General features: G+C 34.7%; 1 protein-coding gene and 2 long non-coding RNA genes across 4 annotated transcripts in view; all 3 read right to left on the reverse strand.

Annotated features, from left to right (window-relative positions):
• The window catches only part of LOC126818898 (uncharacterized), a 109,917-nt gene extending 106,617 nt beyond the window's left edge, over positions 1–3,300 (reverse strand). The window contains exon 1 of one of the 2 annotated variants that reach the window (XR_008787797.1): positions 2,865–3,266. This is a non-coding gene — a long non-coding RNA (uncharacterized LOC126818898). Of the gene's footprint in view, positions 1–2,864 lie in introns of both variants that reach the window. The other variant, XR_007679397.2, reaches the window with a different exon arrangement.
• Positions 3,301–7,530: 4,230 nt separating this feature from the next.
• On the reverse strand, positions 7,531–10,228 carry LOC126818899 (uncharacterized). Its single transcript, XR_007679398.2, has 2 exons — positions 9,999–10,228; positions 7,531–7,779 (listed from the first exon to the last, which is right to left on the reverse strand). It is a non-coding gene; the product is annotated as an uncharacterized LOC126818899 (long non-coding RNA).
• A 3,646-nt stretch (positions 10,229–13,874) lies between these two features.
• Positions 13,875–18,142, reverse strand: LOC126818897 (protein FAM32A-like). The gene is made up of 4 exons (XM_050546544.1): positions 18,030–18,142; positions 15,887–16,031; positions 15,664–15,717; positions 13,875–14,634 (listed from the first exon to the last, which is right to left on the reverse strand). The coding sequence occupies exons 1-4, from the start codon at positions 18,131–18,133 to the stop codon at positions 14,566–14,568; spliced, it is 372 nt and encodes a 123-aa protein (XP_050402501.1). The 5' UTR covers positions 18,134–18,142; the 3' UTR covers positions 13,875–14,565.
• Between the last annotated feature and the right edge of the window lie 79 nt (positions 18,143–18,221).

Consider the following 18,221-nt stretch of genomic DNA (forward strand, 5'->3'; position numbering starts at 1 on the left):
AATCACTGTTTATGAGAAATATCTTTGATCCAGAAACACAAAACTTTGCACATAGTTTCTTATTGGTGTATTTGATACATTAAAAACAACAAAAGTTTTATTAAGGGCTATATTTTAGTTAAAATAAGGTGAACAATTTTGAGTAAATTCTTAACTTAAGTCTGTGAATGCTTTGTGAACTCGGGGCCAGACCTTTGTAACTATGAAAAATAGAATCAATCAAATCTGGTGTTGAGTCAAACCGCGACATGTTTAATTTCAAACTTTTTGGCCATACACAGTACGTATATATATTTATTTTGAGGTTCCACCTATTGGTTAATCATGCCTATGACAATGTTTGCCTTTTGCTAGCCAGTCTATAATTGACGATAAGTCACTGTTTTCTTATTACCCATCGATTGGCTGAGAGGATAAATATTATCTTAAATAAAATATGAATCCCATCAATCCAATTATATTCCTATTTTCAGAGTAAATAAGCTTTTGGTAAAGATAACTTTACATAGAAAACCTCAGTGTTTACAGAAAGTGGCAGTAACCAAACATAACCAAGTGAATTCTATTAAAGGGATATTATGGCAGAACCCAATTATGGTGGATTTATCCTTTCATAGAAATGTTAATATTCGTGACATTACAAAGTCACCTCTTATCGGAGAAAGGTCGTGAAACAGATAGATAAATATCAAAGAAGACATTTTAAGAAGAAAAAAACGGCAGTTTATGCCACTTTAAATATTGTTTCACTATTCACACATATAATTAAATTTATGTGATGAATTATTAACATACTTATTCGGAGAATAAGAACACAATAATGAATATTTACAAAAAAAGACCAAGAAAGTAACAGCCATGGCATACGTTAAATGGTATCCTGGTGCATATCTTCGTTCTTATCTTTTCTTTCGTGGTTATACGATATTTAATAATATCCAATATATACAGGTTGCATCAATGTCTTACGTATAGTTCGAAATGTATTCCGATTGTCTTCTTGTCTTTTCAGCGAAGTGTTAAGTAACATCATCTAGTGACATTATCATTTTAGTAATGTGAACAAAACAATACATCCGAAATATAATGGTTCTAACATTGGTGATAAGTTTATTGCATAAAAACGACGACGCTAAAATATCTGTATTTTGAGTTGCTCATTTAAGATATGATTAATATACATGTGACAAATGTATCATTTATACCTGATGCGTATCCAATGACAGCACTCATCACATTATTCGGACATGTATCAAGCAATTTCTGAAAACGCGGGAAATTACCGGAATACTCAAGGGTCGTCAATAGAGACAATAACTGATATTATATGAACAAATTATCTCTATAATGATCATCGGTATTTCAAAACAACATCATCAATGACCGAATGAACAATATAATCAATGAATAAACAATGACTTTTACTTTCTTTTCATGTTGGTGTAACATAAATCTATGATATAGCAATATATAGATCGCATCCAATAATTATATACAACAATGATTCCACTGTTTTACTAGAGTAAGCAGACTATTGTCCTTATTGTGCATTTTTGTTCATGATAGGAAAATGATCATATATGAATTCTCCCGTGCGCTTGTTATCATAGAAAAATATTAAGTCCTATTGTTTTTAAACAACACAGGTAACAATTGTTTATATTGGGAGAATAAATAACAGGGGTAGGAACTTCTACATAGTATTTTTTATTTGTCAAACAAAATCACCGATGTTATGAAGATAATACTTTTTGGTAGAAATGAGCAATTTTCTTTGAAAATCTGTTGGAAATATATGCAGACCACTTCTCTAGTACTACCGTTATATATTATATTACTATTAATATTTTCATTTATACCCCCAGGTGTATTTGATAATTTCAAAAAAGTAGGGCGTTAAACCCCATTTTATTTCATACTTAATAATAATACCAACAAAGGACTATATATTTACTGTGTTCGTGATACTCTTGTTTTCAGTGGTTTTAACATTCCATCTACGCGTGCCTCTATAAATCTTCTTATATTGGTTTATTGATGTAAATAATAAAAATATAATTTGAAATTATATGAACGAGCCGTCTAAATCAATGGGGGGGTAGGCTGTTATAAATTCAAGGGGGTGACCTTGAAGTGTAGATAAGTGTATATCAAGTGGGTTTTATGAAAATCTGTGAATAACGTCTCTTTTAACTGTACAGTCGTCTCAATATTTTTATGGTAACATTATCTTTACTCGAATCGTTGCTTTTGAAACATGTCTGTACTCCTTGCTATTTTCTTTGGGGCAAAATATTAGCAATCAATTACTTGTAAGTGGGAGATATTTCCAATATAGAGTGTAATGTCAATTTATTTAAATGTCAAGTCTGAAAGTCTTTTTCTAGAATTCGGAAATGCTTGTTGACAAAAGAATGCCAGATGAGTGAGTTTGTGTCAGAATCCAGTACAATTTGGAACAATGTATTATTTTCTACAGAACAGCCCAAAATAAATGAAATTCCATGGCCGTCTGTTGTCCAATATGATCGAAGCAAAGCAGTGTCTCCAGTTTTGTTCGAGTGGCGTTGTATTTTAGATTGGCGACAAATGGTTCACTCGATTGCAGCGTTTGTGTGATCACCGGGTTGCTTTTTGCAGCCCCTGTTCGCTGTGTGTGTTGAAGCAATAAACACAACAGGTTGTAATGACTAAATGGTTGTATTCATTATTGTAGTATTGGTGTGCCAGGTGTCGCGTGGCAACTCACGTATTTCTACGTTTTAATATATTGACAGCCATTCTGGAAGCCTGGGTCCAATGTGATTATAACTGAGCCTATTGAGTCTTAACGATCTAAGTAACAAATAACTAGAATTACTTACCGTTTTCGAGAATTTGCATTTTTCATGATTGCATTAAGCAATCCACATAATGTCGAAGCAAAATCACTATATACGGATATTGGTCACAAAAATACTCCAAAGGGAACGACGAAAATGCCACCTCAAACACAACGCAACAAACCAACTTTATAACTGGTAAATTAAGTCGATGACTGTGTAAAGGAGGATAGAAAAATATTAAATTAATCCACGAAAGAAAGGGGACCTCACATTCTCGCCATTAATACCAGGTTTAGCAGACGACACTATCTGTATGAAAACTGAATGGTGTTGTTGCTAAGCCTCGCAGCCGATCAGTATATATCGCCGCGTGCGAGGAAAATGGACAGATTATTTTTGGTTTTCTAGCATAAGAATCGATCGTTCGGCTTCTCCTTTTTCCACCTAAAATTATCGGAGTAATTCACCATGAAAGATTACAGATTTCAAGTAAATTCCTTTCGGCCACCTCCAAGCACAATTCCTGAAGTCATAATCTTAACGGAACTTTCTATAAAGAAACCGTGAAGGTATATAATCTTTGATAGAAAGTCAAGATGGTTTATATTGTAGGAGCAAATTAGATTAAGGAATCGCGTCAATATATAAAAACAGTTCATTAAAAACAGATGATTGAAATTTTGTTTTAATATTTCCAATCAACGGCACGGCGAACATTGGTTATGTTTTTTGAATTAACATCATTCTGAAAATGCTATACCAGCTTCCAAAATATTCCAACTAAATTAACTAATTTATAATGATCAATGTGTTTGTGTTGTTTAATTTTAATTAAGTATTGCTCCCCCTGGTCAGTGACAAGGACAGCTGTCTAGTCGTTCGGATGGGACGAAAAACCGAGGTCCCGTGTACACATTGGCATGCACGTAAAAGATCCCTTGTCAGTTGGAATTCAATAAAAAAAAAAGTAGGCCGTAGTGCCGCATTACGGGCAAAATTTCCCTTATAGCACACTGTATGGCGTATGCCCGTCTTCATTAGCCCAGTTCGGAGCAGAACAGTAAGACGATAAACCCCATTTCATTTCATTTGATTAAGTATTGGTCGAGACTTTGAAAAAGTATACACACAAGGGATTAGACAGGCAGGTAAAATTTCGGAATGGCCTAACCTGATCCCAAATGCCAAGTTAAACCCCATTTGATTTGATTTCATTTCATTTTTCCTCTATGCCCACGGAGCCACGGTTGCTCAGTGCGCAAGGCCCTGGCTCACTTACCAGGAGGTCCGGGATTCGATGCCGATGTTGGCCGAGAAAGTTTACCGGGATTTCCCAGCGTGGTTTCTCCTTGTTGGTGGTCAGGACGGAGGAGCTGGCAAGAACAGTGTCTAGTTGGCGGAAAATCGAGATACCATTATACACGTTGGCGTCTACGCAAACGAGTCCTTTACGTTTGGCATTTGAAATAAGAGTAGACCGTAGCGCCGCTGTCACTGTGTGTCAAGCGCGCAGGTAATAGTGGACATTAGAAAGCACAATACACCAACTGCATTATTCGGCTACAAATAACCGAAGTGACGTATTGGTAGACCGATGTTTCGGCCACAGAAGTTAAATAGGTGCCAAATGGTGATAATAGGAGCTAACTGATTAGGGTTCGTGGACGAAACATCGTTTTAATATGACACATGGTATATACGAAGAGGAGGAGAGGGGGTATTTAGAAATACAATCAGGATGAAAAGCTGTAGGATTTCAGTATTCCACGTTCAATAAATATTATTAGTTGTTATTTATTTTAAACGTTCAAATTACACCATTAAAGTGGACCTAAGTTTGTTTATTTGATAGAAAATTTGGGGGCAGAGAAAGCCTGTAAGCGACATTTTAAGGCAATCTTCCCATAATGTAATGTTTAAACAATCTGTGTCATATTCCCCCAAAACGGTTCTACTAAAGAGAGTAATTGGAAAAATCACACCACGAATAGACTGCGTTCATCATTAATCATATACATAGAACTCATCAGTAATGAACTATAAACTAAGCATGAGAATAGGATTTGGAAATCTATTTATATATAATGACATTGAGGGATGTATCAGAGGATTTCCAATGTAATCAATTAGTTCGATTACTTCGCCTACAGATTTCTTGCAAATATAGCATATTATAATAATGTAATTAGCTCGATAATGTTTGAGAGGATACTTTTCGATATGTCGCCCAAATTTATTAGATGAATGTGTTCTATTTTTTTTAAAATATATATCAGTTACTAAATGCCACTAAAAGTTTATATAATTTATATATTCAAAATAACACTTTCATGCAATGTTTTATTGAGCAAAATGGCGTTATTCGGAATGCTACTTCGAAATGTTCTTTGCAGATATCATATAATTTGTAGTTTATTCTACAAAGAAAGGAAAATCAATGTGTTTTAATTTTCCCCTTTACTTTTTTTTCCAGAAATTATTATCATTGTCATATGCTTTGAAAAACGGGAATAGGAATATACGCACTTTCTTAATCGTCTACATAAACAAATAAATCACTGTTTGTAGTTAGCAATAAAACATATATCTTATAATATGGCTAAAAACAGAGCTAGTAAAACACAAATTCCGTTTCTCTTTTTGTAAATATACGTCAGAAGATGAAACGAATTAATCTAATGATCACATAAACATTCAAAGCATATAAAAATAAATAATTTAAAATATAAATAACATCAAACCTTGATATATATAATAATGTAATGTTTCATCTCGCAGCTTCAATTAAAATAAGATATCATATTCATTAATTATTGACAATTAATAATGAAATGAATTGGGGATATCTGCTCTATCCGGCCTTATAAAGACGGATATACACCATACAGTGTGCTATGGGGGAAATTTTTTTACCAGACACAGGCATTATTTCGAATGCCAACTGTCAAGGGTTCTTTAACGTGCACGTGCACGTTAACGTGTACATGGGACTGAAGTTTTCTGTACCATCCGAAGGGCTAGACGCTGTTTCTTGACACGGCGTCTGTCCTGCACCACTGGCAAAGGTAAACCACTCCGGAAAATATAACCGAGGAACTTTCTCGGCCAACACCAGACCTCATCTATTGTGTAAGTTAAATAACACCTAGTGTAATACATGTAATTGACATCAATCGTCATAACCACTCATTATAGATCTTTATTTCGAAAACCATGCTTCAAATTAATCCATTCTCATCATCGGATTATGGCAGGTAATGATAATGATACTTTGGTTCAGCGTCGTGTCTAGTAATAATAATGAGATGATAGCCCGAAACCTACCATAAAATCAGCTTAAGGGTCAGAACATTGCTTACAGTGGAGTGTGTCTGATTGACCACTGATCAGATCATTTTATCTAATCATTTGATTTGATGTGCATATCACGCTACACGAACTTAAAGAGATATTATCATCTTGCCAAGAAATGTGATTAGTTTTGAATACTACATGTACTTCAGACTTTTCGAAAATGGGTGGAAGGCTTTGTTAACTGCTGTAATATCATATCAAAATAAACATAAGCCTCCCATTGTTGTACAAAACAACGGGATATTTATCACGAGATTTCATTAAACTCCATAATAACCTTTAATTCTGAACGCACAACATTCGCATCCTAGAAAATAATGTTTGATCAACCACCGAAGATATCCAATGAACTAATCCCTCTTTAATAGCAGTTGCAAAATTTACTTTGTTTTCATTATACTGGTAGTTGGGATAGCAGTAGCTGTCACGTAACTACGATCAAAGCCACTATTGAAATGTATTATCGCTTTTAGTTATTGCAGTTTCTACCGCTATTGCAATAATATTACATTATGCGACAGCAGCGACTGTGTATTGTAATAATATTGGCAACAGCCGAGTTTTAAAACATATTTTTTGAGAATCAGCTAGGTGTCAAAATGATCTGCTTTATTCTTTAATGACTGATTATATTCAAACGCACATATACTAAGTGTCAAATTTTTATAGATCGACGGCCATTAACTGTAAAACTGGGGCTTTTCTCTCTTTTTTTTCTTTACAAAGGTAATGTTCATATCAATTTTTGACCGAAATAGCTTATATGACGTATAAATATAATATATATGTTCTTAAAAATCATATGTGGGGATTATTTCATTGTTTTCTGTACATCTGTGTCGCAACAGCTGTAGAAGACCTATATTAAAATATAATATTTTTTGATAAAATTAGGACACAATCTGATATAATGAAAAACAATAGGTTACTGATACGTTATTACAGTAGCTGTCAAACTTCCCACCCCGCCCTTTTCCATTTCCTCGATAGGTAGACTGTCAAGAATCGATATATTAATAATTTGTTTTCCGTATTGTGGCGAGCTTTACCGCGCAGAAGTGGTCGAAATAATGCCAGTGTTGATTTTGTATACTGACAGAAGGTCTACGAGGTTACTTTTTTAAAAAAAAAAAAACGTTCACGAAAAAAAAAAAATGTTATTGTATGCCCCCCCCCCCCCAAGCTTGTAATGGTAAGGCATGTCATTAGGTGCGGGGTTTCGGGGAAATTTCTACAGAAGATCTCATTTCTGTTGATTCAGTACAGTCTTTGGAGGACAACAAAAACTTATTAAATATAGCACAGTTTCATGAAATAATAATTATTGATAGGTTTGTACACAACACCAATCTGATTAAAATACAGATTTATATTTCGTTTCGTTTTTTTATACTTTCGATGGCCTACACTACATGAAGATATGACAAGTTATAGTGGGAGTTCACGTCAGGGTCAAACGAGCGGCTTTTGACGCTATGACGTCAGCCATTTGATCAACCAATCAGTATTGATGTTTCTAGTGGATTACCCACAGTTCCGTGTACCACACGCCAAAAGCTCGATGTAACAGACCGTTTCACTGACTCTGTGCACCCTTTTACTGAAAGAGTAAAAAATATCAGAATATTTTTATATAGCTCGGCACAATAATTGTTGTTATTTCTGTCGGATTTCAATCTAAATTCTTTGTTCCGAATACACTGGGTAGATACATAATTTCATATTGTATCATAATATGAGTAAGGTTTTCTTTAGAAATAGCGCCCTTGTGGAATATACTGCGCTTACAATAGAAAACATCTACAACAGATACTCAGAAGAACACCGTCCAGTCCAAAGGGAAAGGTCGCGCAACGCTGAATATCGACAGGGTTCGTCCTCTCATGTACAAAATACATCACACCTGACTTGAAAAAAAAATCCGTTAAAATTGTAGCCCCTATGGGTTTAACAAGGTTTTTGGAAAAGGGAGGTGTATAGGCTGACTGCGGAACGGTAGGTTTCGTTCTCTCAGGACTCTACATACACAGAGCGCACAACAGCTAAGTCCAGATCGATTTTATTGCCGAGTGGGCCGATTTTGGGGGAAAAACAGCCGGTTTGCCGGAGTCAATTTTCAGTCAACCAAAATGAGGCCTACAAATCAATATTCAACTAAGGCATTTAAAAATTTATAATTAATGCTAAACTACTTTTCGACCTTACTGGGGTAATATGATTGATTTCTGATGCTGAGTGGGCCGCCCCCCCCCCACCCCCCGGGAAAATATGTTTGTGCCTCCCGGAACATACAGTCCATTGATATATTATTATACCACGCTAATGAAATAAAGGCAGTCTAAGGTGACCCAGAAGCTGAATGTTAGAATTTTCGTCAATTTAACGACAGTTTTTAATCAAATTCACGTCACATTTAGTTTTATTACCTCTTTAACCGTGGCATACTAAATTAGTATAATATGACGCCAAGTAACTTAATTGCACTAGGAAAATCAATAAACACTTTAACAATATATGTTTCAATCTATAACGGGTTTTTTTCCGCTTTTGTCATATTTATGGAATCATGTTTGCGGGTTTTAAAATGCCTGAAAAGTCAATAACAACGTGTCACTTTGGATCAATAAATCAATGGTCACCAAGCGCCTGGATTATAGTTTCTATTCGGGTCCTAAATTTCAAAATCAAAATGCGACATCTCGTCTTATGAAAATTTAAGGCCCTGTTTATACCATGGGCAGCACGCCCCCGGGCAGTTGGCTATCGAAATAAGAGGTAGTTTCGCTGTCCGGGCTAAATTTCCCACATAGCATATTGCACGGATTTATTATTCCGGTTAGTGCAGAAGGTAAATCCTTTTTTTATTCATTTTAGGTAAGGGTGTACCTTTTGAGCAGCGGTGGGTTTTTACCGCCCAGATTTGGCCTAATTTATGCCGTTTGTTTATTTTGACCAGTTAACAGACAGCTTTATGGGTAAAATTCAATAGGTTTATTAACTGCAAGTAGTGCAACATTTCAATGAGGACACTCTCACACGTCAAGCTTGATAACGGTGAGAGTATCCTCATTGAAACGTTGCAGTTAATAAACCTAGTGAATGTTATCCATAAAGCTGCCTGTTATTATATATCACTTTCACTAAATGGCCTTTAAACATGTACTACCTATACCTAATATATATTTGTGTGATAAAAGATCTATGTTTTAGACAAGTCCTTTAATAACATGTAGGGCCATTCGATTTATATCACTTGAACAATTTTCGCTTTTAAATTTCATTATGAAAGATTGATTTCGGTGTTTTTATACCAAGTAGGGTCATTCGATTTATAGCATTCGAACTTTTTTTCCCTTTAAATTTCATGATACGCACTAATGATTTCAGTGTTTTATAACACGTGGGGCATTCGTTTAATAACGTTCGAACTTTTTCCCCTATTCATAGAGGCTTGAAGGGTAATCACATAATGTTTGATATCTTTTACTATTTACTATAACAATTGTTTACAAGCCTGCAGGAAGCATTTCCAGATCAAAGAGAGTTATCGATATTGCCCGAAAGACAAAAGGTTAGGTACATACATATAGCACAGATACTCTCGACTAATATTGAAAATATTCCATCGTTTGAACTCTCGTGATTACTCACTGTGATGTATTACTATCACAAATTAAAGTTATTATTTGTGATCAATAACGTGATATAGTCATTATTAAGGAAACGTAATTAGAAACTGCTATTATAGTAGAAAGTAGTGGGTGATATTAATATAAGACATGGTGAGATTGTAGATGATGAAAGCTAAAGATAAATTACCTTGACATTTTCTAACCTTTATTGCTGCAGGTTCTATGCTATCAATACAGGTATATAATTACTGAGCTGTCAACTTGTAATTATCGCCAGAGACGGTCATTTTTGTATGATAATTTGATCCTTATTGCTGAATAATACGATCCAGTGCCAACTAATAGTCATTGATTAGGCTTGGTGGGATACCATATACAGGGCCTGTTGTTAATATGGTAGATATGGTGTTCATTTTATAATCATCAAACCTTTGAAAACAAAAACATATTGGTGAAAATGTTATCATGACACAAACGGTAAGAAGGGTGGAATGTCACACTGTGTTAACGGTTGTCATGCAGCGTTAATTAAAGATGTATCCGGGCCCTTTTTTCCAGTATAAATGTTTGAACAACTATTTTCATTTTACAATTTCCTTTCTTATAAGATATTGAAGCATCTAAAAACATTCTACAGTCATCGACGTGTTGGTGAGGTTTTTTTATTTTGTAAATAGTGTATAATATACAGGGTTAGATAATTATGAAATAAAAACAAAATGTCTCAATATGAAGTTTCTGGCGGTATTTGTATTGTCTATATATATATATAAAGAACAAAAGAAATGATCAATTCTCATTTTATAATTCAGATTATATATAAAAAGGTTAAAGTTGACTGCTCTCAGGTCCGATTTTCACCAAAACCAAACCCATCCCCGATAATTCATAAAGGTGCATGCGAAATTTGCTACAATCGGACCGTTGCGAAATCTTTAGGATAAAAACATATTTTAAGTGTCATCAAAATCGAATGAAACGTGGCCTCTATAGTGTCCACAAATATATGTGAACATATATCTAGACATACAGACGTCCTGGATTGTCAAAATATTCAGTAAATGTACTAATCTTATTGTGCATTTAAAAAACCTTTCTGGAAGATATTTAAAGCCCGACTATACTTATCCAAACTGTTTCGCCGGGAAGTAATCGAAAGCCGTCCAACACCCACCTTTCAATTCCAATATGTACATGTGGAATAGCGGTCCTGTCAACTCTTTTCTTTGTTCAACACACAGGCACAATAGCAACCCATTAACGACAAAACTAAAGAGTTAATTTCCTTAGATTAGATATAATTCTTAATATAATCAGTCTGTGCATTGTCCCTTTATAGGAACTGGTATCGGATGTGTTAGAAATAGTAAGCATACACGGTCCGTTTGGATAGATAGTAGGGACTTTGAGAAACCAAAACTTGAATTTAGGTAACCTAGGGACAATGACTAACCAATTTGTTTATAAGCAAATGCAGAACAAAATTCACAAGTATATCCAGGGCAGTAATGCGGATCTAGAATAATCGCTAGTATTTTCACACTCGCTTTATCAAAGATAACTGTGATTCTATCAGGGTATCGCGGCATGATAGTTTCAGAGACAGAAACTTGAAATCTACAAGTGCATATATTTGGGTGCACGTAAAAGAATCCCCAGTAATTGGATTTTAAAGAAAAAACGGTCGTTTATATTGCCTCTGTCAAGGAGAAAATGGTTACTTTGAGACTTACGTAAGCATGTTCTGTGTCATGCAAAACATCATTCACTGTCTGTTACAAGTCTTAGTTCGAATTTCAGAAGACGAAATGGGGTTTAACGTCCTACTGTTCTGCCTCGACTCCTACTCTTATATCGAATTCCGACTGCCAAAGGATATCATACGTGCATGCCAATGGGTTCCCGCGATCTGGGGTTTTCGTTCCATCCGAACGACTATGCGCGGTTGTCTTTTGCCAGGCCATCCGTCATGCACAACTGACAAGTAGGAAACACGCCAGAAAATCCAGATGAACTTTCTCGGCTAACCCCGGGATCTAAGACGGGGGACCTCCAGACTAACGAGCTAATGTTACTCAGTGAGCAAACACAGCTTCCTTCAGAAGACGAAGCTACTTAGTTGAAGGTAATGGTGTAGCAATGATCACCGACGGTCACAATAATATGTTTCTATATGCTGTTACTAAACATCGTTACCCATCAGAATAAGTTTAGGTCCTTCTGTCTCATCAATGAAATAGTTAAACATTCCTTAAAAAGTAAATATATGTTCAATTGACGATTGATTATTGCACTGAAAAATCATAAAATCATTCGAAGAGTATTTAACGTGACAAAAAGCTGCTAGTGTATTTTGTTTTACCTCAGATCTTGTTTACGCATGAAAAAGGACGAGGGGGTGAGACTTTTTAAAAAATAATATGTGTGGTTATATATTTTAGGGTTGCAGTCCCACGTAAAATACAATTTTCAAAATTTTGAGAACCTGTCATAAAGATGAGTTGCCAGGCAGCGAAAAATACGCCCATGGGAGCCTTTCCGTATGGGAGCATTCACAAGACACTAAAAATGGATCATAGTTAACAAACGAAGACGTAATTATCAGAAACATTAAAAATTACATTGGCTTTAGTTCTTCCTAGTGCTGACATTTATTATACAAAACATGTACCGGTAATCAGATAACTATAGCCTCTATCACTAGAACACCCATAAACAAGTGTTGACGATGGGCGGGCGTGACGGCAATATACATCGTACCATTTGTTCCAATTTGCTGTGGGCGACCCCCTAGGCCTCCAGTCCTGGGCTTCAGTAGACTTAAGAAATAGGTCTCTAAAGTCTCCAGAGTAATAGACTTCATGGTATTTTCTTGTCAACTATATTGCCAGTTCTACACATTTGCTATGGTTAGTTCAAATAGGGATTGAAGGTTTATATTTTTGGGCTCGCAAAATCGTATGGGTTGTTAGCCTTTTTTTCAAATAGTAACCTACCAAAGGCACAAGCTTTTCATTTGACAAAATGATCGGTATTGTCCCTCTGCTTCTTTGGGGTTTTTTTTTTTGCCCCACTGCATACTATACTAAAACTAATACCCTAAATGTTGGAAAAATCATTAGCAAATGGTGTAGGATCCAGATTGCTAAAGGGGGGTAATTCAATTTAAGCATACGGATTGATCATTGTTAATCTCTGCTCTTTGCAATAGATGTATTACGGTTTGGAGAATGTAATTGTTCTCTTTCCACCAGCTACGACCGGAAAAAGAAATAGATTTAATGTTTAATGCCTGGTCAGAAATTGGGTTTAAATATTTTAAGAGAATAAATGTTATAATGTAGTAAAAGATAGACTGCAACACAGCAGGCTGAAACTTGATCTCTGTTACTCTCTGCTCTTAGCAATGTTTGATCGTTTGGATAGGGGAATTGTTTTCTTTTCCCAAACTAGGAACGGTAAAAGCGATAGATTAAATGTTTCATGCCTGATCAGCAATTAAGTTTAGATATTTTGAGAACATAAATGTTATAATGTAGTAAAGGATTGACTACAACACAGCAGACTAAAACTTGATCAGTTGTAGTGTTAGTGGAACTATACATTTCATGGGCATGGCAAACCAAATGTGAAATGAAATGAAATGGGGTTTAACGTCCTACTATTTTGCTCCTAATGAAGACGGGCATATGCCATACAGTGTGCTATGAGGGAAATTTTGCCCGGGCAACGGCGCTACGGCCTACTCTTATATCGAATTCCAACTGCCAAGGGATCTTTTTACGTGCACGCCAATTTGTACATGGGACCTTGGTTTTTTGTCCCATCCAAACGACTAGACAGCTGTACTTGTCAGGCCCTCCGTCCTGCATCACTGACTAGGGGAAACCATGCCGGAAAATCTGGATGAACTTTCTCGGCTAATGCAGGGATCGAACACCCGACCGCCAGGCTAGCGAGCCAGCGTCTTATCCACGTGATCCCCCCAAACCAAACGTAAACTATGTGTCAATAATATGCAGTACTGTTATATTGGGTTTTTTTCAAAAGAGAACGTTCTAGATTTCAAATACCATATTTTATTTACCTTTCATACATCCATACATACACTAGACGATTAACAAACTTCATTTTATATCATGACACTGTCATAAGAGTTCAACATAAATACTGTAAGTAGGATCCCTTGTTTAAGAGTAAGGAATGCATTGACATTAGCTTTAATATTATTGTAGTTATTTCCAATTGGTTTCAATAGAGTTTATCAAAATAAAAAAATTTCAAAATTAAAATATTTGATATTCAGTAATTATAGACAATGTGGCTATTATTATTTGCTAAAGTAGCAGGAGCATATATAACAGAGTTTTCAATGATATATGATCAAATGCAATATTGCAGAGCATGCAGTCAGTTTTACATAACAATATGTAAAAATATAGATATCTTTTCCAACTGTTCAATCTATATGACAGGAAAAAGGGTAATGAGAAACAGCTTCTATTTTTGATCAAACTTGAATATAGGGTATACATGTATATTGCACAAGGCTATATTAAAATATGTCAGTTGCATTCTGGAAATGAGGTCACATATTCGTACAATCTGTCAGAATTAGTGACTTTTTTGGCCAGTCCATAGTTTACAGGTGTTTGTTTGCTCTTTTCAATTTTTTCACACAAAAACAGTGATTTACTTTGAACTGCATATATATACATATTATACAGAATAATAGAATGTAATAAACATTCCCATCATTTTGTCCAACTGACTTTAGGAATATCAAAATGTTCTGTTAAATTATCTAACTGTCTGTTAAAATCCTGTAAAATAAAAAAGTATTTTCATATACTTTAAATTTTTTCAAACCTGATGATGGCTAAATAATGCCATTGATAGGGTGACCCACCATAAATAAATATCTCCATATATCTCGACATTTACGCCACAATATTTATATATATGCCAAGCCCCAAATCAGTTTCACACAATTATAGTCACTAAATAAACGATCATGTTGTACTTAATAAGCTATGACAATTAATCATGTATAAATAATAGACTGAAAACTGGTTCCAAGAGTCGTCCATAACATCCAGACACTTTTGAGTAAAAGATAGATTACGTGCCCTTGTTTTGAAATTAGTCTCGCTTAACCAGTCTATCGACCATTCTACGTCTGATTGACAGGTCGGGATAATCAAGACTACTTTTTTACGAAACATAACAGAAAGCTAGAACAAGAAATTGAATTTAGAAATAAGCACATTAGGTAGCTCAACAATCGTTTTAAGAAGCTTGTAAAAGTAAAATGAAACTACTGCTAGTATCATGTTCCTGTCTAACCCGAGTGATTCAGAGATATTATTTGTACTAAACCAAAAGATGCCGCTCTTAACGGTACAGTTAATATAAAGCGATTTAAAAAATGAAACGAACGTAATTTCTAAATCTGCTGTAATAACCAAGAAGCTTAATTTTACTGCTATTCAAAATTGTCAACAATAAATTTTTTACGGCTGTAATAGTTGATAGATTTGTAGAGAATTGCACGTGCAAGGGCTATTTATAGTATCATACTGTCAGAAAGTTGGTCTCGGCACGGCGAATGTGCACAGTTCAGTAGTAGTCTCGAACTATCAGCGGTGGACTGTATTTCTGTGAGTACATGGGTCACCCTACCATTGAAGTATGCTTCTTTCATGCACAATTTATAACTGTATTTGTTGAAAAACTACATTTTTAAAAATAGTGAATGACCAAAAATAACATATTTATCACAAATATCAATATCATTTACAAATACAATGAATGTTGAAACTCGAGTGAAAATCACATTTTTAAATATTTACCATGATTCTCTCTTTGTGGGTTTTACTTGCAATTTCTATAATCTCTTGAGCTCTCTGGAAAAGAAAAGTAAATTGATGAATCATCCATTTGAGATACTTGTGACCAAAAAAAGTAAAGATGTGTTTGGATCAATTTAAATGAAGATGTATTTTTAGAAAAAGATTAGTATTGTGTATTGAAAATAATAATTACATATTCTAAAAGTTTTAGCATTTTACTCACTCTCTTTTCCATTTTCTTTTCATAGGCCAACTCGGCTTTCGTTTTTCTTTCAACTTTATATGTTTGACTACTTTCTCCACTCTTATTACTGACTTCTTGATTTAAAGCTTCTTCTAACTTTTTCTTTTTATCCTTCTTCTTTTTTCTGTAAAAATAAGTAAAAATAAAATATAGATGTTTAATTAGTGCAAAATACCGCAGCTAGAATTGTTACCAGATCATCAAAATACTCTCATATAACTCTTGTTCTGAAAAAACTCCATTGGCTGCCAATAAATGAAAGAATCATCTTCAAAATTCTGTACTTGACTTATCAGTGTGTAAATGGCTTAGCTCCAAAATACTTATCCGACCTTATGCAAATACATGTTCCCTCGCGTAACCTCTGATCAAACAGACTTCATCATTTGTTTTGCCCAAGGTGGAAGCTAAAATCATTTGGATACAGATCGTTCTCAGTGAATGCGCTTAAACAGTGGAACAATCTACCAGAAATCATTAAATCAACTCCAACACTTTCATGTTTTAAATCAAGACTTAAAACCCATCTTTTTAAGAAATATTATCAGGATTAATCAAATTAATTTAACTGTGTGCTGTGAGCATGCCTCTGTGCATGGAGTATCCAATGGACTTCTAGTGCTATATAAATGTACATATTATTATTTAGAGGTTTATTGTCATGGACTAGATTGCTAATGAAGAAAAGGAGGCAGTATATGAACTACAAGCTTGAGATCAAAACCACACTATGTCCCAGAGATTTTGATTTCTTTTGATATTTTGAACATATCGAACCATCCCTTCCTGGATTATGTCCTCTGATTGTATGAAAAATATTTTTTCTTTTTAGCTTGTTTTCTGTCCATCTCTTGCAAAATATAGGTGTAACTTGCATGGTAGCTGCTTGTTTAAGTTTTTTCTGACAGTACATTATCAAGGATTGAAACAGGTTGTTTTACATACTTCCTGTTCGACATAAAAATCAGCTGTTGACAGGTGAACGATCTACAATAAAATATGTTAACATACATGTACATGTATATAATAATCTGGCGAGTGGTCTACGGCAGGTGCTTTAGATCATAAGGTATGTCATTGGGTGAAGTGGTGTGGTTTTGATCTCAAGCTTGTAGTTCATATACTGCCTCCTTTTCTTCATTAGCAATCTAGTCCATGACAATAATTAGGTTTCATCAAAATCAACTAAAAATTCTGACCTCTAGAGGGTCCACAACCTTGGTATTACATACTTTTACACTATTTGGCCATTCTGTCAGGCAGTTTCGGTCTCAACCGTCTTTGGGTTGTAACACTGATATATTTAAACAATTTTTAAAATCGTATAAAAATTGTGACCACTAGAGGGTCCAAATATTAAAGATCGATTACCAGAAAACGAAAAATACACCCACAGCAGCTAAGTCGTCGGGGCAGTCAACAAGGGTTGTCACATATTTTTTCTGTTGTCAGTAAAAACGTTTACAACACATGAAAATCTCATTACAAGTAATAACCCATTAAAGATACATTATGGGAGATTAGATAAATAGCTGCTGGGAATTTGCTGAAAATTTCAGTCAAATTGATCCACTATGAACCAAGATTTTAGCGATTGAATTTTCGGCCTAGCCTCGATTATCATTAGCCTTGGTTTGTTTTTATTGCAACACGTGGTTGTGAAACTCTCTGTCAAAATTAAATACCCCCACAACTGCTTCATTGGCTTCGCCCAACACAATACGAAAGCTATGTATTCTTCCACTTAGTAGGCTACTAATAGTAGAAAATGTAAGTAAACACGTCAAATTTTTCAAGAGAGAACTTTTTTATTCGTTGGAATATTTAATTGTGCAATGGATTTTATTTAACCGGAGTTGATTTCAAATACACAGGTAAGTTTATAATAACCAATGTTAAATAGTTTGTTCATAATCGAAGAAATCCGTTTATAAAATAGGAAGTTTCAGACAGTAGTTTATTTTCGTTGTCTTTAGTTAGTTTAGTTCTTTCATCCAAAATCATTTAATGTCGCCCTATTTACGGAGGATACAAAATGAAACCCCACCATTATCCGTTTAAATATCACCTCAAGTTTAAATCCTAACCATGCATTAAATATACTAAAGTCTAGGCCTATTACTTTTTAATCTTTTGGTCTGAAACTCCTTTTAATTTCAATCCACCAGATTGAACGTTGTCGTATTCAGACATCTTTATTATTTCCGGAAGTAATATTTGGGGCATTATTAAAATATGTAATAATAAATACTTTTTATATATTAACTTCCATTAACCCCATATGTAGAAGTTAAGATATATTTAGTTACAACCG

This window comes from Patella vulgata, chromosome 4, assembly GCF_932274485.2.
Source record: "Patella vulgata chromosome 4, xgPatVulg1.2, whole genome shotgun sequence".
NCBI classification, from domain to species: Eukaryota; Metazoa; Mollusca; class Gastropoda; family Patellidae; genus Patella; species Patella vulgata.